Below are 24,012 nucleotides of genomic sequence, written 5' to 3' on the forward strand. Positions count from 1 at the left end.
TACTCACTCGGGCTTAGGACAATGAAGTGAAGCTAAAATCAGGGTCCATGGATCCATGTAGTCCATTTGGAAGGATCTGCATAAAAATGGTCAAATAGCCGGGCGCGGTGGCTCAAGCCTGTAATCCCAGCACTTTGGGAGGCAGCCGGGCAGATCACAAGGTCAGGAGATTGAGATCATCCTGGCTAACACGGTGAAACCCCGTCTCTACTAAAAAATACAAAAAACTAGCCGGGCGAGGTGGCGGGTGCCTGTAGTCCCAGCTACTCCGGAAGCTGAGAAAGGAGAATGGCCTAAGCCCGGGAGGCGGAGCTTGCAGTGAGCTGAGATCCGGCCACTGCACTCCACTCCAGCCTGGGCGACAGAGCGAGACTCCGTCTGGGGAAAAAAAAAAAAAAAAAAGGTCAAATATGCAAATGTTTAGTACTGCTTAGTAGGGTAAGCACCATGTTACAGATCACAGTGTGGCCAAGTCTATCTGTGCTAAACTCCATGATAAGAGCCACCAGGCTTCCTGGAAAGGCTCCATTTCTCAGAAACACATGAACCAAATCATACCTTCTGTACTACATGGTAAGCTTTCTTGATGCCAAAGAAAATGGAATGCGACAGAACTTTTAATCCCATAAAAGACTCAATATATTTGGCACCCTCATTTTATAGTACTCCTTTTTGGTACAGAATCATTTTGCCAAAATACTCCTGTGACACAGATGCACATGATAAACTGTAAAATGGAATTTCACCCATTGAAGAGCCCCAAAAGAACAATATGGTAGTACAGCATGAACCAACATGCAACTTCTAATTTTCAATATCCCCAAATTGCAAAATACTAATAGCTAATATATATACTACATGCGAAGTATTAAGTACTTTGTAATTATTATCACAATCTGTTATAACCGCACTATGAGGAAAGTAGAATAGTACAATTATCTCACTTTGCAGATGAAGAAGCTGAGGTACAGAGATTAATTTACTCAAAATCATATAGGCTATGAGGCTCTCAAGTCTAGCTTTTAAGAGTTGATAAATGTGGAGCCTTTGGCTAGTAAGTTTGCTACTCTTGGAAATGAATTTAGCCTTAGAAGTATGTTGAAAACTACTATTTATAATTTGCTGTTACACCAACAGGTAAACAGTGATCTATAAGTTAGTGTCATGAAAAGATCAGTGTCATGAAAAGGCTAGAGTATATGGAGGGGGAAGATCACTTCTGGTTTGGGAGGTGGCCAGAGAGTCAAAGAAAGCTTTGCAGCAGTGGCATTTGAGCCAGGCCTTGGAAGATAAAAAAAATCTGTGTCTTGTACTTAGTAGGAGCTTGGTCAAGACAACACAAATATTAACAAAACTAATGACCTAGATGGTATTAATAAGCAAGCCCTAAACAAGGTGCACAACACATGTGTGACAATATTCTTTCTTCAGTATCCACTTTACCCTAGTGTGCTGATTTCCAGTTTGGTTGTCATATCCATGTTCATAACAATACCAAAATAGATTATGGAGACCAAAATCTAATATTGTTTCTTTTTCATGATAAACATCTTTTATTATATCTCAGTGTGCAAAAATACAAATTATCTTAAAAAAATACAGAGCACTCTCGCTACGGATCTGGGCAAAGACATGACGAACAAAAATTCCCTAACAGATGACACTGAACACTTCAGTGGATTGATTCTGGGAACTACAGTAGCCCTGCTCTCATTATACTATGAAGTCAAATTAATCAACTTTGATAATGATACACACTTAAACTATCAAAATCAATTAAGGCACAGTATCATTCAAAATTTATAGACAGAAGAGCAATAATCCCAAGAAAATATAATTAAAATACTCTGCTGAACATGGAATTATACATTTGTAACTTAACACTGGCAAAATTTGGAATGATTATAGCATAAGAGACATTGTTTTTCTGAAAAGTGGACAAGGAGGTGTGGTATATAGGAAAGTGGCTCAGATTCAAGACTCAAGTTTATTTTTTAAAAGATCTCTTCTGCATTAGATTCTAGGTTTCTTTTTTGGTTTCAAAACTGGGTCCACAATCCATAAAAATGACATTAATGAACATAGCATAAAGATCTGAAAAAGAATCTGATTATACCAGCAGTTTGGTAACATATTGGTAGAGCTGTTCCGTAAATGCTTCAGGAGAAAATTTTTCCTTTACCCTGGCTCTTCCAGCCAGGCCCATGGTGGCTTTTAAGGAAGGTTCATGGATGAACTTTTCTATTGCTTCTGAGAAGTGCACCGGGTCAGGCTCACACAGAAACCCTGTGACACTGTGGTCAATGGACTCCAAGGGTCCCCCTGAATTAACAGCAATGACTGGGCACTGCATGTACATGGCTTCCAGAGGGACAATGCCAAAGTGCTCATTCCTTGGTGTGTAAAGCACACACGTGCAGCTGTGGAGGAGGGAGATTTTCTGTTTGTCTGAGAAAGACCTCAGAAAGGTCACATACTGGCCAAGGTCAGACTGTTGGACCATTTTCTTCAATTCTTGGTAATGTTCCACATTCTCCAGGACTCTCTCGTCATAACCACCTGCCACGATCAGATGAACCCTCTCCCAATCTTGGGATGTCAATCTTCCACGCAGCTGTACTAGGGCTTCCAATGCCAAAGTCAGATTTTTCTTTCTTTCGTATCTGTTGATAGAGAGCAGCAGGAATTTTTTCCCCTTGGGGACTAGGTCATCAAGCTTTTCAGGAACAACTGAGTCAAAGCTGGTGACATTTAGAGATGGATAGAGGACATCAGGGTCTATGTGAGCCAGGGACTTGAATGTTTTCTTAAAAACAGCAGCTGTGAACTGGCTGTTGACTAAGATGCAGTCTGCCATGCCTGTGGTGTATTCCTCTATCCAGTCAATCGGGGCCCTGTATAGCCGTTTAAGGAAAGAATCTCTCTTGGTGAGAAGCAGATCTGGGAAGTGACAGTAAAACAGGATCTTCTTCCGCCGTCTAGCCAGCCTGAACACTGGAATACAGGCGGACACCTAGCCAAAGCAAAAATCAACAGCAGATAAAGTGGTCAACTCAACTTCAACCAAACCAAAAACACAGACACCCATCCTACATGCTAGTTTGAGGGCTCCTCATAGGCAATGTCTACTTCTGTTTTGTTCCCCAAGACTCTTAGCCAGTACCATATGCCTGGTGTACAGAAGGCTAGAGACGTTTGCTCGATGTGTGCTAAATATTTAAAGATTCAAGTCCAGTGGTTTCCTCTTGAATAGTGCTGTCTAATAGAAATCTAGTAATATTAAAAATGTTTTCAAGGGTGAAATTAATTTTAACATATTATTTACCCAAAACATTATCATTTCAAAATGTAATCAATACTAAATAGTATTAATGAGATACTTTATATATACATATATTTCACGTTAAATCTTCAAAATCAGTTTGTATTTTAACTTTAGCGCATCTCAGTTTAGACTAGCCACATTTCAAGTGCTCAACAGCCACATGTGGCTAGTGGCTACCATATTGTACAGTGCCGCTCTAGGATCTTTCTCCTCCTAAGGAAATGAATGAATGAACTACAGTAGTTGAGAGGATAAGCTCTAAATTCAAGATTGCCAGGGTTTGAATCTCAGCTCTACTAATTGTGTGGCCACGATCAAGTAATTTATCCCACTCTGGGCCTTAGTTTCCTCTTCTGTAACACGGTGACAATTATAGTTCAAAAAACCCATATAATTTTTGTGATGACTAAATGCACTGATATATGCAAAACACATGAAATTTAGCACACAGTATGTGCTCAATAAATATTAAAGCTAGTCATCATTGAGCATGTACTACATGCTGGCATTACTACAGACTTTCTCGTTGGGTAATCTTTACAAGTCATTTTAGTCTCAGCTAACTTAACACCTGAAGAAGGTAACTTTAGGCATAACGTGCAATTTATTCAAAGCCACTTAATTAAAGCAGTAGATAACAGAACTTGAACCCAGGATGCCTATTTCCAAGTCAATATTTTTCCTCTACCCACTGTAGTCTCAGCTGCCCCACGCCTACTGACACATGCAGGATATTTGGTAAATGTCCGTATTACTTAAAAAGAAAGCTTCCATGCAAGCAAGGATGATGAAAAGTAACTCAGGAGTCATAATTAAAGAAAAACAAATACAAATGTGATGCCATTTGCACCTATCAGTTTGGCAAAGATTAAAACGGTTAATTTTAATATCAAGGCAGACAAAAGCATGGATCATACATTGTTGGGCAGTAAAGTGACACGGCCTCTTTGGTAGATAAACTTGGCAGTAGCTGTTGATATTTAAAATTAACAACTTTTAGACACACCAACTTTACGAATTTCCTCAAAGGACGTATTTGCAGAAGTACAAAAAAATAAAAAAAAAAGAAGTAAAAGGATGTTCATTACAACACTGATCTATTCACAAAAAAAACTAGTCACAGTATTAGTGTCCTTTAAGAAGAATGTTTAATTATGATACACTTAAACAAAAGTGGATTTTCTGGCCACTATGAAGAATGAAGTCAATCTCTAATACCGATACATAAGAATGTCCCGGCTGGGCACGGTGGCTCATGCCTGTAATCCCAGCACTTTGGAAGGCCGAAGTGGATGGATCACGAGGTACGGAGTTCGAGACCAGCCTGGCCAACAGGGTGAAACCCCACGTCTCTACTAAAAATAGAAAAAAATTAGCCGGGCGGCGGGGCGCGGTGGCTCAAGCCTGTAATCCCAGCACTTTGGGAGGCCGAGACGGGCGGATCACGAGGTCAGGAGATCGAGACCATCCTGGCTAACATGGTGAAACCCCGTCTCTACTAAAAATACAAGAAAAATTAGCCGGGCGAGGTGGCGGGCGCCTGTAGTCCCAGCGACTCGGGAGGCTGAGGCAGGAGAATGGCGGGAACCCGGGGGGGCGGAGTTTGCAGTGAGCCGAGATCGCGCCACTGCACTCCAGCCTGGGGCACAGAGCAAGACTCCGTCTCAAAAAAAAAAAAAAAAAAAAAAAAAAAAAAAAAAAAAAAAAAAATTAGCCGGGCATGGGGCGCGCGGCTGTAATCCCAGCTACTCCAGAGGAGGAGGTTGCAGTAAGCCAAGATTGCGCCATTGCACTCCAGCCTGGGCGACAGAGCGACTCTTAAATAAGTAAATAAATAAATAAATATATTTTTGTTGAAAAAGAAGATGCCTAAGAGTAGGTATGTCATAATACCAATAAGAAGATATGCCTATGAAAAGACACAGGCTGGTGTCACCACAACTTCTGAAAAAATACAAGAGAAACTTAACGGTGGCTATCTTCAGGGAGTAGAATAGGATGTGGCTTTTAGGTTACATCCTTTTATACTACTGAATTTTTAGTCGAGTAAATGTTACTTTTTAAAGTCATCTTTTTTAGGATGGGAAAAATGCATAAAGGAAAGAGTCGAGAATAGCTACAGGGCAGATCCAGGTGGACATTATTGACTAAGGTAAAAAGCTTGAACTTTTTTCCAAAAACCAATGGGGAGCCATGTACAAGTTTTAATAGGAGTATGATATATTCAGCTTGGCGTTTTTAACACATGACACTGCTGAGGACGGTGTGGCCTGGCTCCGAACACAAGGACAGCGGGATGCAAATGGCCTGAAAGGAGAGTCAACAAAAATAACAGATAAGAGGTAAGACAACACGCCGAGTTACTCATTAGTAAAAGGTGACTGAAGCTGACTTCGAATAACAGCGTTTCTCACACCGAGCCCCAAGGACTATCTGCATCCAAATCACCCTATGACCGAGTTAAAATGCAGATTTCTGGGCCCCACCTCATGGCTCCTGGATGAAAACTTCCTGGAGGGTGGAACCCTAGCAATCTGCAACTTTAAAAATCTCTAACACTAAAGTTAGGGAACCACAGGCTCGCTCCCAGCCCTGACTTCTCCAGGTCAGTTCCGATCTTTCCGAATCGCAGACAGGGAAGGTCCTCTCTCGGGAGTCATGCCCGCGGCCGCCCTCCACTGCAAGGTCCGCACTCGCGCAGCCGGCCCCGCGGCCGCCTCACCTGGTCGCACACTACCACGTCGAACTCCTCGTCGGCGAGGAACAGCACGTAAAGCGCCAGGAAGACCATGCGCACGTAGGCGCAGACGGCGGCACCGCGGCCGCCCCAGCCCAGGCCGCGCGGCAGCCAGTCTCCGGCACAGTGCACCGGTAGCTCGCGGCTCTCGGCGAAGCAGTGGCCCGGGTCGTAGTGCGCTGTCCAGATCTTCACGTTACACCCACGCGCCTGCAGCGCCAACGCCGCGTCCAACACCAGACGCTCAGCGCCTCCCACGCCGAGGTCTGGGTGCAGGAACAGCACCGACGGCTTGGGAACCAGGTCCCGTTGCCAGGCCTGCTCCTCCGCCATTGCCCTGGAACCGCAACTGCTCCCCGCACCCTGAGGGGTTTTCTGCGCAAGCTCCGCCCCCTAGCTACCAGCTGGCCACTGCGGGCCGACCCCGCCCTGCCGTACGTGCGTCAGTTAGGCCACATCAGCGCAAATCTGTGAGAGCCTAGTAACTGCCTGAGAAAATAGCTTGTCTGACCCTGGTTATATTTTTCCTTCTGTAGGGATTGGACTCTACGAAGGACGTTGTGATCCACAGAAAGGAGGCCGGAGGTATCTACTTCCCACACAGCAGGTAACTAAGTTATCTGTAGCAGACTGTCTACAGGCATATCTTGAGACGACCCAGGCGTCCCTGGAGTCAGCGAGGACCTTGCCTGCAAGTCTGGGGGCGGGGCCTGAGCCAGTCTCGCCAGCTGTCGGTCCTTCGGCGTCTCCGCAACTTTCCTTCCGTCCGCGTCAGCTCCTTGCCATCCGCATCTCCAGCATGGTATGGCGGCCCTTCCATGATCTCCGCCTCTTCCAGGAGCCCTGACTCCTCCTGCTTTGCGCCGTGCCTTTCCTCTGCAGCTCCCTTGCTTCCCCCAGCTTCGGGTGCGGGTGTCTAGGCCGGGGTTTTGGGGGCAGGCCTGCAGCGCTCACCTGTCTGTCTACTTGTCTCCCGTTACAGCCTGGTCCGACCCCCAGTGGTACTAACGTGGGATCCTCAGGGCGCTCTCCCAGCAAAGCCGTGGCCGCCCGGGCGGCGGGATCCACTGTCCGGCAGAGGTAAGGAACCCTACACAGTTCGTTCGATTGCAGAGTCGGAGATAGGACCCAGGAACTCGCTGGTTCTGGGGTGGAGACCCTAATATATGAAGATTGACAGGGGCAAAATGAGCTTCTAGTGACGTGGTCATGGGAGTAAAGGCCTTTTGGGAGGAAGGCGACATTTTCTTCTCGTTGTTCAGTTTAGGGCACCACTCTTAAAAAAGGAAAGTTAACAAACTGGAATAGAGTCAGAGATAACTTTGAGAAAACCGATGTCATTAAACTGGTGTCTCTGGACCTGAGGTTTGCAGTCATATTTCCATCTGGAGGCCCCATAAGCAATCTGTCCTACAGATAACTCGTCCTACACAAAACTTAGTCTCTTTTCAGCTCAGCTCTCTCACTCTCAATTATATCTCCTTACTTCCATATGGCACTGTTGTACACTCATTTACTCGGAGCCAGAAACGTCAGCGTCATCTTGGATTTTTCTTATGCTCTCTCTCTATCCAGTCATATGCCAGACTTTAAACTGTATTTGAAAGCCTTCTCATAAGCTCTTTCCTTCTCCCTTCCTACTGCCCTCCATTTGCTACTTAACCTTTCTCTTCAGGCTGTTTCCTTTCCAATCCATCGTTCACTCTGCTGTTACTCACTCTTCTGCGTAGTTTCTGTTACTTTCTTGTTGCTGAACTAAAAAAAAAAAAACCGGGGGATACCAAAGCTCTTAGTGGTCATTTTTTTTTTTCTTTTCTTTTCTTTTTTTTTTTTGAGATGGACTCTCACTCTCTCGCCCAGGCTGGAGATCAGAGGCATGATCTCGGCTCACTGCAACCTCCACCTCCAGAGTTCAAGCGATTCTCCTGCCTCAGCCTCCTGAGTAGCTGGGACTACAGGCACATGCCACCACGCCCGGCTAATTTTTTGTATTTTTAGTAGAGATGGGGTTTCACCGTGTTAGCCAGGATGGTCTCGATCTCCTGACCTCGTGATCCTCCCACCTCGGCCTCCCAAAGTGCTGGAATTACAGGCATGAGCCACTGCACCCGGCCTTCAGCCTAATCTTTCTTTGCTGTCCTATGATCCAGCACTCATGAACTCATTACTGTTTTCTGAATTCACAAACTTTCTCCCTCACCTCAAGGCAAATTTCTATTTATATTCCAAGACTAAGCTCAGGGGTTATTTCCTCTTGAGGCCTTCTCTGACTGTAAGCAGCAGTAGCTACTAGTTTTCCCTTTTGCTCACGTAACGTTTTGTTCGTATCATTGTAAGACCAGTGATGTTTCCATGTCTATCTCCTTCATTAGACTTTTAACAGAGAACCTGTTCAAGTCATTTCTGTCCCCAGCACCCACCATAAGGCATGACACAATAAATAATGACTGCAGGAAGGAATCAAGCAACCATGTTGTTTTGGAATTTTTGAAGGAGCTAGTGGGGTTTTATCTAGGGAGGAAAAGATCTTGACCGCATGCATGGAAACTTCTTAAGGATGTGAAGAGGGATGTGACATTTGTTGACTGCAATAGGTAAATCTAAAACTGATGATTTGAACTTACATGAAATATTTCACATCAGAACAAAGAAATTCTAATAGAACTGTCAGAAATGTAAAATTATCCTGAATGATTGTGAGTTCCCTGTCACTGGGATGTTCAAGAGGAGTGTATCAGGCTGTAGTTTAACTTATATGGGCTTTGAGTGCTGTCCCCTTCCCACCCTGGGTTTCAGAGATTGTGCAGGAATGGAAAACATGCCCTGTGGGTGCGGTACCTTGAGAATGGTTCTGCTTAATGAGAATTGGTAATACTGTGGCAGGGAAGTTTGGCCATCCGAGAATTTGTAAAGAAATAAAAGAAAAAGCACATATTTATCAAATGTACATACGATAATGGAATTGTTTATTTAATAGTAAAAATGAAATAACTGATGCACAAGTGAAATGGAGAACTTAAACATTTGAAGACAGATGCAGTTTTTCAAGTTGTGGGTGTTGGTGTGTCATCTTTTAGGATTCAGTGTGATAGAGCGAGTGTAATTAGAAAGACCGTGGTTGTGTGGATTGAGAGACCTGACAGTGTTTGCTTCCAGAATTTTGGTAGTGATTAAGTATCATTTCATAAGTATAATGTAGTAAGTACTGGTTGTGTAAGAATATCCTTGCTTTATAAGTCTTCGAGAAAACATTGGAAGTTAATAATTCATAATAGTGCTTTGGATTATGTTGTCTGCTGAGTTGCATTCTCCATGCTTGATGAGATAATAGATACTACCTTGGAAGAGAAATGTTATTAAATTTAAGCTCAGGCCGGAGTTGGTGTTCTTGCTCTCCTAAATACAATGAAAAGGAATTTGCTGTGAGGAGCAATAATGCTTTATAAAATGTAAAGGTGTGAAGTGCCACATATTGTTCTAGCAGGATTAATGGGAATCAGGGATATTAAGATGGCGGAATAGCCACCAATGTATAGACATCAAGGTGTTGAGGTCTACTACATGCCAAATGCTGTTTCATCTCCGAAGATGGGTCTGTGAACAAGATAGGCAAGGTTTGGACTCATGAACCTTGTATTCCACTGTGGGAGATCAAAAGCAAGGAAAATAAGACAATGTAATTTCAGGCAATAAGGGCTATGAAGATAAAGCTGGGTGGGGGATAGAGAGCCGTGGGGATAGGGTGAAGGTAGGTAGTTGTTTTAGGTAGGATGTTCACAGTAGGTAATACCTGAGTAGATACCTGAAAGAAGCAAGAGAGCAAATCACACAATGGTTTGTGGATGAATAGGCTTCCTAGGCAAAAGGAATGGGTAAGTATGAAGATTCTGAGGTCAATAAGCTTGGCGCTGAGGAGCAGACAGAAGCACCATGTTAGAACAAAGTGTGTAACTGGTTAGTTATGAAAACCATTGTGTTGAGGTATAGAAGGGAGAGGCAGTTATACAGTGACCAGAAAGAAAGGGTAAATTAGCCCCCAGATACAAATTGGAGAGATTCAGGTGTGCTTTGTTAACCTTTACCTAGCTTCCCCTAGGGAATGGGAGGTATTTTTGAGTACACTTTAGTATTTCTAGGGGCCCTGGTTTTCAAATACTCTTCTGTGTTCCATGTGCCAGCAGAAATAAGAAACCTTAAGAGAAGCCAGACTGATTCCTCTGGGGCTCCTGTAATTCCAGGAAACTTTGAAGTCAGGAACTGGAGGTGGGAGATTGTGGGAATAGTAGGAAGTACATGAGTCCAAGTCCTGGCTCAGTCCATGACTTACTATAATATGTTCACACTGAGTTTGTCTTCTAGCTTAAAATCCTTTTCAGTGAACAAGGAGGAAGATTTCAGCTGCATACCCCACAGATGAAATGACATGTATCTGTGTGTGAAACCTTTTCTAAGGGCATGAATTTTTCTGTAAATCCCTGTACAGTTATGTTTTGCCATTTACAATCAGTTTTCCCATAGAAATGGTCACGTAGTGAAGTTTTACGTTCCCAGGATACCACGTAGTCCATAATTAATGTATCTGAAATACAATCCTTGTAGTGTGATAGACGCAACTCATGGTTTGACACTGATTGCTTTCAGAGTTCGGGCATGATCACAGCTCTTCCTGTTAGAACCAGGACTGCACTCTCCCACTCCGTCATGTAGCAGGGCAGGCTCCCTGAGCTGTAGATGGTGCTTCCTGCATTCAGAGTGTGGAGTAAAGACCGTGGTTGGGTAAAGTGGGCATGAGGACCAGAATGGGGAGGAAAGCAAGAAGAGATGGTAGGCGTAGGGTTTTCACTTCTGTTCTCTTCCCTATGTGCCCTTCCTATTTTCAAAAATTGAGAAGCATCAGCCCACAGATAGTGGAAGGAGATTTTGAGGGAGGGTATACCGGGATTTGATGCTGAATGGTGCAGGCAGCGATGAGACAGGCTTCCCCTCTCTCCTCCGTACTAGGACTTCTGAGTTGGTGATACATGAGCTGAAGAAGATTGCTTGTGACTTCTTGCCACTTGCCGCTTACCCTATATTGTATCACTCCAACATGGGAAGCAATGAGCAGCCAGGGTTGGGGAAGTACTGCATGGAAGGGTAGTTGCTGCGTCGGATTCTCCGGTGACTGAGGGCTTCTCCCAAAGAGGAGAGAAAGAATTCCTTGGGCCTATTCCTGTCAGTGGAGTCCTAAGTGCTGCTAGACTGCTTCTGTTTGCTGGGGCTGCGTGTGTCACATAGTGTATTTTACAAGCCTTGATCCCCTTGTGAGAGACACGTTTTGGTTGGGTGTTCTCTGCATTTTTTTACATTCTACCTCTCTCTGCAATATATGTGGTCACTATATTAAAGTAGTGAAAACACGGCGAGGTGTGATGGCTCGCACCTGTAATCCCAGCACTTTGGGAGGCCGTAGCGGGCGGATCATGAGGTCAGGAGTTCAAGACCAGCCTGGCCAATATGGTGAAAAAGCTGTCTTTACTAAAAATACAAAAATTAGCTGGGCATGGTGGTACGTGCCTGTAATCCCAGCTCCTCAGGAGGCTGAGGCAGAAGAATTGCTTGAACCCAGGAGGCGGAGGTTGTAGTGAGCCAAGATTGCACTACTGCACTCCAGCCTGGGCGACAGAGTGAAACTCCATCTCAAAAAAACAACACAAAACAAAAAAACAAAAAACTAGTGACAACACATAACGAAGTAATTTTTATAAAGTTCCCCATACTCTATCTTGGGACCTGGATATAATGAAAGCTTAAAGTTTTTGTCTCTTTGCAGTAAATATACTAATTTTAAAATACCTCTTTTAAAGTAGCCATTTTAAGATCAGCTTGTATGAATTCAGGGCATTTTAAAACAGGGATTTATTATGTGGCTTCGTGAAAAATGCGTGTGAGGAGAAAGTGAAATGCTTTGTCCATATGAGGCAGCTGGATGTTTTGGGCATGCAGATGGGCTCCAGGGTCAGAGCTAGGTTCACGTCCCAGCTCAGCCACCTGTTGGCTGCAGGGTCTTAGGTACTTTGCTTACCTTTTTCTGAGACCAGTTTGCCTCATTTATAAAATGGAAAAATTGTGACTGCCTTTCAGGGTTATTGTATGCATTGGCATCAGGTAGGCACTTAGTTCATTGTGGTTTTCATGATCAAAGGAGTAAAAGCAGGAATTTGGGTGGAGTCTAGCAAAGAAAGTTTTTTGTTTTTTGTTCCTTAACAGTATAATAGTGGTAGCATATGTTTTAATGCTATTCTAAGAATTTCCAGAAAAGGCCATTTGTAACATTTTCCTCTTTCAGGAAAAATGCCAGCTGTGGGACAAGGAGTGCAGGCCGCACGACCTCAGCAGGCACCGGGGGGATGTGGCGATTCTACACAGAAGATTCACCTGGGCTCAAAGTGTAAGTCTTAGAAACGGTCCTTATGTTTCTGTCCAGTGGCAGCAGGGCAGCAGTGGCAGCGCTCTGTCTCTGTCACCAGTGGTGCTTGCCTTGATGAGATTTACTGTACACAACAGCCTCGTTCGTGCCAGGCAGCTGGGCTTGGTTTGCCTGTTTATCAACCGATTAGGCAGCGCAGGGCCAGGAATGACATCTCTTCACGGAGTGAGGGAAAGGAAGGGAAGTTCTTCATGGAGCTATGTCGAAATAAATGATGAGAACAGAGAGAACTGGAGGGAAAACTGCTTAATTAGATGAAATTGCTCTTCATTTAGTGTTCTTGCCCCATACTGAGAAATAGGAGTAATCGTTTGAATAGGAATTGGGTGATTTTTCAAAGTTCTCCTGAAGGCATAAGCTGATATTATTACAACCTGATGGAGGTTTTCCCATTAGGCTGTGTTACCAGGAGTTCCTTGGCCTCCTTGCCTTTGGTGGGTGGTGAGTAGACTCAGGAGGGTGAACATATAATACCACTTTCCAAGTTGTTAGGCTTTGGAGTGGTCGTTAGGTGATAGGAAATGGGTATCCAGGGACCCCTATCCCCATGTCTTGCTCAGGGTTTCTGGTACTGTGTGATAGATGTGATCCCACAGATTTCTGTTAGGTTCCAGAACACCACTGCTTGCAACTGTTTCCTGACTAAACTTGGTGGATGAGGTTTAGAAATAATAACAGCAACTCTCATTTACATAGCACTTGGTACTTTTCAATGTCTGTTGTCTAATTTGATCTGCCCAGCAATCCAGGGAGGTGAGAGATGTTACCATTTTGTAGATGAGGACCTCAGGTTCAGAGAGGCAAAGTGACATACTCAAAGACACATAGCAAGAGGAGGAACTGGATATTCTGATTAAGTCCTATGCTCTTTGCATATTGTCCATCTGGGTAAAAAAAAAAAAAAAGACAAAATTGAATTAATTTGGAGTAGTTTTAATTAATTTAACCAGCATCTTGACTTGGATCACAAATTTAGTTTACAAAACCTTCCCTAGAATTCTTGTTTCCTCTTATATTGGAGACTTATATGATAACATAAGAATATATCTAGGAAGTAATTCTTGGGGTTGGGGATATGTGAGGTGGAGATGTCCTGACTGCCAACCTTTTGGTCTTTGGTGGAGGTAGTTTGAGTATTTCAGAGAGAATTTTTTTTTTCTCCTTTAGGGATAGGGTTTTGCTCTGTCACCCAGGCTGGAGTGCAATGGCGTGATCATAGCTCATTGTAGTCTTGAATTCCTGGGCTCAAGTGATCTTTACTCCAGGAGACAAAATTGGATAAATTTGGATTAGTTAATTAGTCCTGAGTAGTTGGGACTACAGGTGCGCACTACCATGCCTGGCTAGTTTTTTTGTACAAGCAGAATCTCGCTGTGTTGCCCAGGCTGGTTTCTAACTCCTGGCCCCAGCCTCTCAGGGTGCTGTGATTATAGGCATGAGACACTGTACCCAGCCTCAGAGAGAACATTTGAAGCCCGTTGCTCTTCAGGGGACTCATTTTAAACCCTTCTCAAGAAGGTTGTCTTTTAATTTTTATGGGTATACAGGTGTATGTATTTATGGGTTATGTGAGGTATTTTGATACAGACATACAATGTGTAATAATCACATCAGGGTGCATGGGGTATCCATTACCTTAAGCATTTATCCTTTGTGTTATAAACAATCCAATTATACTGTTAGTTATTTTATAATATACAATTAAATTATTTTTTACTATAGTCATTTTGGTGTGCTAGCAAATACTAGGTCTTATTCAGAAGGTTGTCTTTAAATAAATCTTAATTTGAAAAAGAAAAGTTTGGTAATTGGTTCATTTGCACTGAAAGACTTTTCTTTTTATTTGAGAATATAACAAATACTTGAAATTAGATTAATGTCTCCAAGACATCAGATCATTTCGTTTGTATATATTTTGATATGTTTTACTAAAAGATAATGGCTCGTCCTTTCTAAACACAATTGTAATGCCATCATCACATGCTCAAAATATCCACAATAATAATTTTAGGAATTTTTTAAATGATATAAATAATGTTTCTGGATGAACCTTGAGTGCTGCCCACCTTACCTCTACTTTTCCCCTAGGTAATCTTTAGTATTGCAGACCTAATAATATATTATTACTAAAAGTAAGCATGCTTTCTCTTCTTATTTCTAGTGGCCCTGTTCCAGTATTGGTTATGAGTCTTCTGTTCATCGCTTCTGTATTTATGTTGCACATTTGGGGCAAGTACACTCGTTCGTAGATTCAGTTACATCCATCTGTCATCTGAAGAAGGAGGAAAAAAACCCAACATTTCTTGGACCAAAAGTATAGTGACTATCTGTTCATGAGAGAAATTTTCTGTAAGCTCGCGATTTTATGGGGGATTTATTAATAATTGATTTCGAGGAATCAGTTTTTTTCTATGGCTAATAAACTTTTTAATTCACCTATACCAAGTCTGATCATTGATGCCTCACTGCTAGGGCCCTTAGTCTTTCTGCCTTTAGATTTGTAAGTAAATATGTAGAAAATATGTCTTGTGAATATTGAGTTTTTTGTTGGATTGACAGTTCCTCACATGACCATGTGGTTATTCAAGTCCAAGATTCTGTAATTGCCCTTGGCTTGTTTTCTTCTAGGTATTTCTGCCCTGGTGATTGTCCTTTTGGGTATTCTGTGGTTATCAAGGAGTGTGTCTCTGACTCCATCAGACAGTTCTGTGTCCAAAGGCAGCTAGTACTCAGGAGAACAATCAAACAAGAAACCAGAGATCTTGGATGAAATGTTGTCACAGTCTGTTCTTTTGTCTTTAAGGCCATAGATTATATTTTGCCTCTTCTTTCTCAGTTCTTAATTTTATGAGTGTAGACCAGGGATTTCCATTCATCTACCTCTTATTGTTAAACCCTTTTTGAGAGAATTCATTTGATAAATTGGATTTCTCAAAATTTGGTAAGATCCAATCAGAGTGAGATACTAGCATTTCTGCACTGAGTCGATATAATTCTAACCAGAAATAAAACTTAAGTTTCACTTAGCTTATGTTGCCATACTGGGTATAAAGATTCAGTTTCTGGTAGGCCCTAGGAAATACTAAGAATTGCTCAAAGGTAGCATACTGCAGCCAGAACTCCAAGCCAGAATTTCTGACAAGAGAGGGCATTCCCTGGGAAGTGTCCTAGTTGTCCAACAGAGTCACAAAATGATAAAGAGGTATATTATTAATAGTTAAGAAAAAACAGATAATTTTAGAAACATCTTTTTCATACACTAAGCCTATTTTTGAGAAAAAGTCTGAACAGTTAGAAAGTTTCTTAAGTGTTCTTTAAAATCCTAGCTGTAAAGTACTTTTAGATTCAAAGTGTCAAATTTAAATGATGAGAATATGTATCTTTAAAAAAGATTTCCTAGGGAAATATATTGGTAAGTGAGCTCTTGTAAATTCTAACAAATGGCATTTTATTGGGAAAAAATTGATGAGAAACTGGTTTTCTTGGATCCTGTGAGTTGCTTATTACATGAAACAGGTGTCTTCATTTTTGAAATGCAGGGAAAAATGTCTCAATTTCATTCGGAAGAAATTAAAGATGATGGTATCCATAATGGATTTTTTCCCTGATATCGAATTTGATGGTACCAATTATAGCTAAAAATTATGCCTTTAATTTGAAAAAGAAATCTGTCCCTCTGTCCAGAGGGGCCTTTTTCTCTGGGGGAGATGCTGCAGCCACATGGGGGAGCTGTTTGGTTGTGAGGGGTGCATTCTCTTTGCTGCACCCATCTGCCTAGCCATGGTCTTCAGTGGACTACTAGCTGAAAGTCACTGCATTTTCTGAGCTAGTGATTTATAAGATGCTAGTTTCAGTGGCAGAACAGGGAGATGCTTCATTCAGCAGAAGGAAAACGGGGGGTTGGGCATAAAGATGTACAACATCTATTATGTAGCTGCTTTGGGCTCTGATGATACAATGCTCATACGTAGCTGAGAATCGTAGTGTCCAAGCTGTTCCTTTTTTTTTGTTTAATTGTAAAATACACATCACAGAATTTACCATCTGAACCGGTTTTAAGTATATAATTCAGTGATATTAAGTACATTCATGTTGTGCAACCATCACCAAACTGAAACTCCGCAAATTAAACAATAACTACTTCTCCCTGCCCCTGCCCATATAGACCTCATGTAAGTGGGATCATGTAGTATTTGTCTTTTTGTGACTGGCTTGTTTCACTTAGCATAATGTCCTCAAGATTGATCCATGCTGTAGTATATGTTAGAATTTCCTTTTTAAAGACCGAACGATAATATTATGTGACTATGCTACATTTTGTGTTCCTTTCTCTTTAAGATATTCTCTTTAACAGGTATTCCTAGATTGTTGTTTCCTAAGCCCTAGGGGATGGGGATCATGAGCTATTTATAGTAAGTCTGAAAGCCTAACTAATTAAATCTTTACCTTGGCCCAACAAATCCTCAGTCTCCCTTGAGCATGGACTATAATTCTAACCATTTCTGATGGATGCATAAGCCAGCACTTGCTGAGCAGAAGCTCTGAGTAATTAAAGAAAACTGGAAAAACGAGTTACATTATAACTGCAGTTTGAGTCGAGCCTGTTAAGCCATTGGGGGAAAAATATGTTAGAGAAAAGGCCCAATGAGTCCCTGAAACTAGTAGGGATTAGAAAGAGTAGGGTCTCTGGGCCCTATTACCCTAGACATGTTCCAGTGAGACACTGGATAAAGATAGCATCTGTGCCTGGGAGAAGCTAAATATGTTATAGCTTCTGTTTTCACACCTGTCCTCATCAGTCTTTTTTTCCAGGTGCTAGTGTCTCCATAGGAAGAATTGAAAAGGATGTTCTGAAATCATGCAAATGTTGGCATCAAGTTAAAATAGATGAAAATGCCTACAAAGCTGGATTCATTCAACAGAAAATACTGTCAAGCATGTGGAGCTCCTATGTGCAGAGAGCCATGCTCCTGATTCCCATAAAGCTGCCCCTTGGTAGCTCCAGAGCCATTGTTCCTTTCTTTGAGTGCTGGAGGAGGAGGGCCAGATCAAGTTTGTTTTATTCTTTGGGTGCACCTTCTAAACTTAGCGTTACCTACTTTATACTCTCATCTGCAATTATAAGTATTTTTGACGTGGGTTCAACTGCTGGCCCTAAAACATAAGCAGTTGTGTGATCTTGGGCAACTCACTTCTCTGGATCTCATTTTTCTTATACATAAATGAGTATAGGTGTGATAATTCCCACCAGATAAGAGATTTGACGAGAGAAAGCTGTAAGAATGCTGCGTTAACTAGCTAACATAGGGGAAGCTAAAGATCACCTCTACCATCTTAGTTCTTCAGTGGGATCTTCAGCTGGGTCTGGAATCAAATTGGTACAAGACAAATTAACAGGAGGAAAGCATGTACATTGTATTAATTTTTACATTGTACATGGGGACCCTCACAAGAGAGTAAAGACCCTAGGAAATAGCCAAAGGAGAAAGCTCTTACAGGTTTTAGACAAAGAACAATAAATTTGTGAAGCAATGACAGGACAAAGGAATCTGGGATGGGGGCAGTAAATTCTAGGGAAGTCACCAGGAGATATATGGGGTGGAGGGTTGTAGAGATAGTGGAAGATAAGGGTTTCTTCAATAAGCTTATTTGTACAGGTTAATTGCGGCAGCAATGCTCAGGGCCTGATATTTTCTCACCTTGGTGTGGGAAAGGCATCCTCCTCAAAGGATCTTTTATGGTTTGCTACATGTAGGAAAGTACAGGTCAGATAACCCTTTCTGCAACTACAGTTATTTAAATGCTTACAGTTCCTTAAATAATATATCAAATCGGCCTATTTTAGGGTAGATCATCCTTAACTCCTTGACTAACAGTTAACAAGTGCTTATTTGCAACAATTTTAGACGGTTTTTTATGTAATAAGCAATCTAATGAGGAGTTTGCTCTTTGCCCCGTTTTACACAGGAGGAAACTGAAGCTTAAGCCACTCAACTGATAAGTGGAAGAGCTGGGATTTCACTGCAGATCTTTGACTGACCTACTAGAGTCACATAGATGGAATTCTTAAGTATTTGGGGTAAGGGAAGGGCATCACAACAATAGAGCTTGAAAGGTAGTGCCTTTAAAAATAACAGTCCCAAGAATGTGCTCCACTATTGTTTGATGTTCTTCAAGCCTTAAGTAGCTTTAGTTTGAGGTTTTAGATTCTGCAGAAGGAATTGGTGTTTGTATTTCTGTCTTTCTGAGCTTTATTCATTCTATGGAGCTCTTGCAGTTATAGAGAAAGCATAGTGTTTAGGCATTCAGCAGACATTTAGTGAGCACTGTGTGCTATGCCCTTTTATTGGGGTTTTAGAAATGACCTGGCAAGGTCGTTAGCTTAAATGGACTGGGCATTTGTTTACTAGGATCCTATTCCTATCTGGGGCTACAAATTAGAAATGGCTATGTGATTATGGAAAAACCAATAGGAAGCCCTCTCAAACCCCATTGCCATTGGTGATATCAAATAGGACCACAGTTTAAGAACTAGTATGCTCATGGTGCATGGGCTGTGGTGCCAGGGATTGCAAAACTGGCACTGTCCCCAGGAAATCCATACTGTATGATCGCTTGTCCAACAGAGGAAAAGCAAAGAATCCTGAGATGCCTTAGCTGGAAGGGCTGCGAGTTCACTGGGTTCTCTCCATTGCACGACAGAGTAGACAGGCCCAGAGAGGGGAAGGGACTTGCCTGAGATTGTACAGCAGGTTTGTAGCAGAACAGAGGCCAGAACCAGTCTTTCCTGTTTCCAGACCAGGGCTTCTTCCCAGTACTGCACTATGAAACCAATTTTGAACCTGTGCATAAGCCTGTTGACCTCTCTAGAGGGTAGACTCTGGAAGTAGGTAAACGTCCAGAAAAAGTAGGAAGTGGTAGGCTTTGAATAGTGGGCAGTGTTAATCAAAGTGTAAGGAGTGAAGACAGCAAGGCTAGCTAGTAAAAATAAAATGAACTGTTAGCAACTTTAGGAGAAAGTCAAGTTCATGAGACTTTATAGAGACAAAATAGGGAGAAGCAGCTAGCAGAACTGCAGTGTTTTGCATTTTTGTGACCACAAATGTTAGGTGAGCTGGGAACACAGTTAAACTGAGCAAGTAGGGTTAAGGTTTGAGTAAGGGCTAAACTGTTGAAATGCTATTCCTGGTCACTCTGGCAACTGGGTCTCTTTCCCATGCTGAAGGCATTAAAATAAGATAAAACATGCAAATTCACTAAATCGGAATCAAAGGTGTAGTCATACAAAGGCTGGATTGCTCCATTTTAAGGAAATGTCTAGAAGTTTATGCCTCAGAAAGCAAATGAAGACATGAGGGGAAGAATCTGAATTACATATATAAAGATTAAATTCGTCCTGCAAACATGCATACTCATTTTTTTTTCCCATTGACTCTGGTCACACACATCGTAGATAATGAATCATGTAGTTGCATGCCGCTATTGTCTTTCCTATTCTACTCAATAACGCAGTTGCCAGTAAGAAAACAAACTCATTATTCTAGGGATCTATCTAAATTGGTCTGGATTGTAGAATATAGAGCAACTTGCTGCTTAGATGAGTGGTTCCCAAACTTTAGCATGCATCAGGGGCACCTGGAAGGAATCTGCAGCTGCTACATAGCAGATTTTGAGAACACTCATCTGGGTGTCTGCACTCCCTAAGCAGGAGCCCAAAGCAGAAATCACAATGTGGGGCTAGGGTCACTGGGCTTGTACTTTATTCTAGGCCCATCACCCAAACAGGTGTGTTAAATTCGTCCCCCTTTCTCTTCTTTGAAGTTGTAACCATGGTACTATTTGTTTTGCGTTCTCTGCACTGTCTGGGGAAGTATACCTTTTCGTGTGTGTACTAGTAACCTGCTGGGATGCACAGTCATAGCTGTAGAGCTGGAAGGCCCTGAGAGACCACAGAGCCTTTCATTCTGTTCTTTTTTGCATAGCAGTGCCTCTCTTTATAGTGGATGTATTAGGCTGTTCTCCCACTACTGTAAAGAAATACCTGAGACTGTGATATGGTTTGGGTCTGCGTCCCCGCTCAAATCTCATGTCAAATTGTAACCCCCAGTGTTGGAAGTGGGGCCTGGTGGGAGGTGATTAAATCTTGGGGGCAGATTTCCCCTTTGGTGTTCTTGTGATAGTAGATTATCGTGAGATCTGGTTGTTTAAAAGTGTGTAGCACCTCCCCCTCTCTCTCTCCCTTCTGCTTGGGCCATGTAAGAAGTACTTGCTTCCCCTTTGCCTTTACCATGATTTTAAGTTTCCTGAGACCTCTCCTGCCATGCTTCCTGTACAGCCTCTGGAACTGTGAGTGAATTAAACTTTTCTTTTTTTTTTTTACAAAGTAGCCAGTCTCAAGTATTTCTTTATAGCAGTGCGAGCAACCACCCCCATGATCCAATCACCTCTCACCAGGTTCCACCTCCACCACTGGGGATTGCATTTCAATATGAGATTTGGGTGGGGACACTATATAGATATCCAAGCTATGTCAGAAAACATCCTTCCTGAGCTCAAGCAATCCTCCTGCCTCAGCCTGCTGAGTAGGTGGGACTACAGGCGTGAACAGCATGCCTGGCTAACTTGTTTGTTTTTTTGTAGAGGTAGGAGCTCAAATTCCTGGCCTTAAGTGACCCCCCTTCTTTGGCCTTCCAAAGTGCTGGGATTACAGGTGTGAACCACCATGCCTGGCTTAAAGCAATTTTCTGATGACTGATTATGCTTTCCAGATATCTTACTCTTGAGAAAGTTGGTACCCCACATTTGAAACACAAGCATTTTGGCTCACTAGAAGCATATATCCTCCATTGTAAATAAAAAGTTGGCCTCTTTATGCATGAGGCAAGCGTTGTTTCTATTTAGATTAGTCTGGATCTATTCATCTCGAGTTGTTCATCTCTAGGTGAACTGAGAAAAATCCAGTGTTCTGATTTGAGAAGCCAAGAAGACCTTGGCTGATGGTAAATTTTTAGCAGGGAATCTGGTAGTGACCACTTTGCTTAGCAGAGCTGATGGCATTCACATCACCATCTATAGAGCTTGGACCAGTGAAAGCACAACCAGCTGGGATTTGCTGGCTTAGGGAGCCAGCATAGCAGCTTAGGGAGCCAGATTCTAGTGATCACTTATGTGTATTCCTTCATTACTTGAATGAACTCCACTTGGTCATTGTGCTGAAAAGAGTTATCATAACCAGCCACACCCTGCTATTTCTAGAATTGTCTGTTTGCAAAGTTGGCCCTTGGCTGGTGTCTGAAAACTTGGCATTTGAATCATTCCCTAACTGATAAGGCTGATTGACAATGTGGTTTATCGTGTACACCAGATTTCCTTCTGAGGAAGAGAATTCCTCTGAGAGTCTGGAATTTTGGTAGTTGCTAGGCAGAAGAGGCCCATGTGGCCAGCCACCAACAAAAACCTTGGGTGCTATGTCTCTAACAGGCTTCCTGGGCAGAAACATTATTGCATTGATTGTTGCTGGAGAAAGGAATTTTCTTGCAGTGTCCCTTACAGAAGGGAGAGAATATAGGAAGACTGTGCATGGATTTCTCCATTCCACCCATGTCTTTTTCCTCTGGTGAGTCTGTTGTGTCCTGATACGGTTTGGCTGTGTCCTCATCCAAATTTTTATCTTGAATTGTAACTCCCACAATTCCTATGTGTCATGGGAGGAACCCTGTGGGAGGTGATTGAATTATGGGGGCAAATATTTCCTGTGCTGTTCTCATGATAGTGAATGAGTCTCATGAAATCTGATGGTTTTAAAAACAGGAGTTTCCCTGAACAAGCTCTCTTTGCCTGCTGCCATCCATGTAAGATGTGACTTGCTCCTCCTTGCCTTCTGCCATAATTGTGAGGCCTCCCCAGCCCTGCAGAACTGTAAGTTCATTAAACCTCTTTTTCTTCCCAGTCTCAGGTATGTCTTTATCAGCAGCATGAAAACAGACTAATACACGTCATTTCCCTGTAATGATGCTTAACTGTGAGGACGATTATATATTGAAACCTGAGTCATCCTAGAAAATTATTGAATATGTGGTGGTCTTGGGGACCTCCAAAACAGTTATGATATATTATTTTTAATGTGCTACTGGATTGTGTTTGCTAATATTTTGTTTTATCAATATTCTTAACTTCAAACTTACCAAACTTTTACTGAAAGCTTTTCCAACATTCACATTGTTCTAGATATCTTGACATATAGCAACTTTTGTACTCTTTTGAGGAACTCATGACAACCTCTTTTACAGATGAGAAAACTGTTGCCCACAGAGGTGGAGTGACTCACACAAAGTTCTGTAGCTACTGACTGAATGACAGAGAGGGGAGCCAGAGCTGTCTGCCTCCCAGTTAGGGTGACCATTCTGGTTTGCCCTGGATTGAGGGGTTTTCTCCAGACTGAGGGGTTTCCTGGGACATGGGACTTTGAGTACTAAAACTGAGATAGTCCTGGACAAATTAGGACTGTTGGTCACCCTGCTTAAGTCTAGAGCTTTTTTAAAAAATACTTTATCCAAGTGGATGCTTCTATTTTCATAAAAGAAAACTTGTCCCCATTAGGATTTGGGCGTATTTAGACACAAATTGGAAGTGCCAGATACCTGGTCTTTCAAGAACAATTTCCAAATTCCTTTTTTGAGTGCCATACATTCTGCATCTCCCAACCCAGTTTGCTATGTGCTTGGCTCTTTGCTCTTCTCCACCAAGCCCTCCCCTCCCCCAGCTCTGCCCACCACATTTTTCAGCATTACTGGTTTTAATTTCCTTTACCATCCCCTTTGCAAAAACTTCTTTCCTGATTTAATTACTATTTCTCTTAATTCAATTTTATGCTCCTGATTGTCGTTAAACTCCTAAAGTTGTTTCTCCAAAGAATTTAATGGCTAGGCCCTGTGCTTAGAGATTAATTGTTGTCATTTTGCTTTCAAGCACAGTTACTTTCTTACTTCTCTTCAATTATCTTTGGGAGAAAGGAAAGTGACCATCCTTCTTCCCAGGGCTGCTCTGAGAACAAACACTGCTGGGGGCTGCCTTTTGAGAGAGAGAGAGAAAGCCAGGTCTCTTAAATTTGTCTTCCACCTTCCACTGACTCTAATCTCAGCATCTGCGAAGAGTCGGAAGACCTCAGGCTCCTCACATGGGCTCAGGCCATGAATGGGTTGTAGGGGGTGCTCTAAAAACAGCAGCCCAGGCTTGGGAGAGGGTGGCTTTCTGCCAGGAGGGATTTGCACAGTGAAGAGGGGGAACAAGGGCTGGCTCTAGCCTCAAGCATCCTGCCTGGCCAAGGTGCCCCAGAGGAACTAAGCCTGTGACTCAAAGGAAAAAGGAATACTTTTGGTTAGAATTTCCCTTCCCTGGAATGTCCCTCTTGGGGATAAACCTACACCTGAGCAGCTTTCTCATGTTCACAGTACAGTAGCTAAAAGGCTTTGACCTTTGAGT

The 24,012-nt window shown here is 42.4% G+C and overlaps 2 protein-coding genes and 1 pseudogene across 2 annotated transcripts; 2 read left to right on the forward strand and 1 right to left on the reverse strand.

Annotated features, from left to right (window-relative positions):
- Positions 1-1,521: 1,521 nt before the first annotated feature.
- ALG2 (ALG2 alpha-1,3/1,6-mannosyltransferase) lies at positions 1,522-6,472 on the reverse strand. Its single transcript, XM_007968600.3, has 2 exons — positions 6,048-6,472; positions 1,522-3,013 (listed from the first exon to the last, which is right to left on the reverse strand). The coding sequence occupies exons 1-2, from the start codon at positions 6,393-6,395 to the stop codon at positions 2,111-2,113; spliced, it is 1,251 nt and encodes a 416-aa protein (XP_007966791.2). The 5' UTR covers positions 6,396-6,472; the 3' UTR covers positions 1,522-2,110.
- A 271-nt stretch (positions 6,473-6,743) lies between these two features.
- On the forward strand, positions 6,744-14,970 carry SEC61B (SEC61 translocon subunit beta). Its single transcript, XM_007968599.3, has 4 exons — positions 6,744-6,864; positions 7,045-7,142; positions 12,391-12,492; positions 14,693-14,970. Exons 1-4 carry the CDS (start codon positions 6,862-6,864, stop codon positions 14,778-14,780), a joined length of 291 nt encoding a protein of 96 aa, XP_007966790.1. The 5' UTR covers positions 6,744-6,861; the 3' UTR covers positions 14,781-14,970.
- Positions 14,971-15,089: 119 nt separating this feature from the next.
- Positions 15,090-24,012, forward strand: part of LOC103219136 (keratin, type II cytoskeletal 8 pseudogene) — an 80,039-nt pseudogene continuing 71,116 nt past the window's right edge.

This window comes from Chlorocebus sabaeus, chromosome 12 (genome assembly GCF_047675955.1).
Source record: "Chlorocebus sabaeus isolate Y175 chromosome 12, mChlSab1.0.hap1, whole genome shotgun sequence".
Taxonomy (NCBI): Eukaryota; Metazoa; Chordata; class Mammalia; order Primates; family Cercopithecidae; genus Chlorocebus; species Chlorocebus sabaeus.

Excerpts from the sequence above, each read along its gene's own strand:
- ALG2 (XM_007968600.3), bottom strand. The coding sequence starts at position 6,395 with ATGGCGGAGGAGCAGGCCTGGCAACGGGACCTGGTTCCCAAGCCGTCG. Across the intron at positions 3,014-6,047 it reads ACGTGGTAGTGTGCGACCAG|GTGTCCGCCTGTATTCCAGT; the intron begins GTGAGGCGGCCG and ends TGCTTTGGCTAG.
- SEC61B (XM_007968599.3), top strand. Across the intron at positions 7,143-12,390 it reads GGATCCACTGTCCGGCAGAG|GAAAAATGCCAGCTGTGGGA; the intron begins GTAAGGAACCCT and ends TTCCTCTTTCAG. Across the intron at positions 12,493-14,692 it reads GATTCACCTGGGCTCAAAGT|TGGCCCTGTTCCAGTATTGG; the intron begins GTAAGTCTTAGA and ends TCTTATTTCTAG.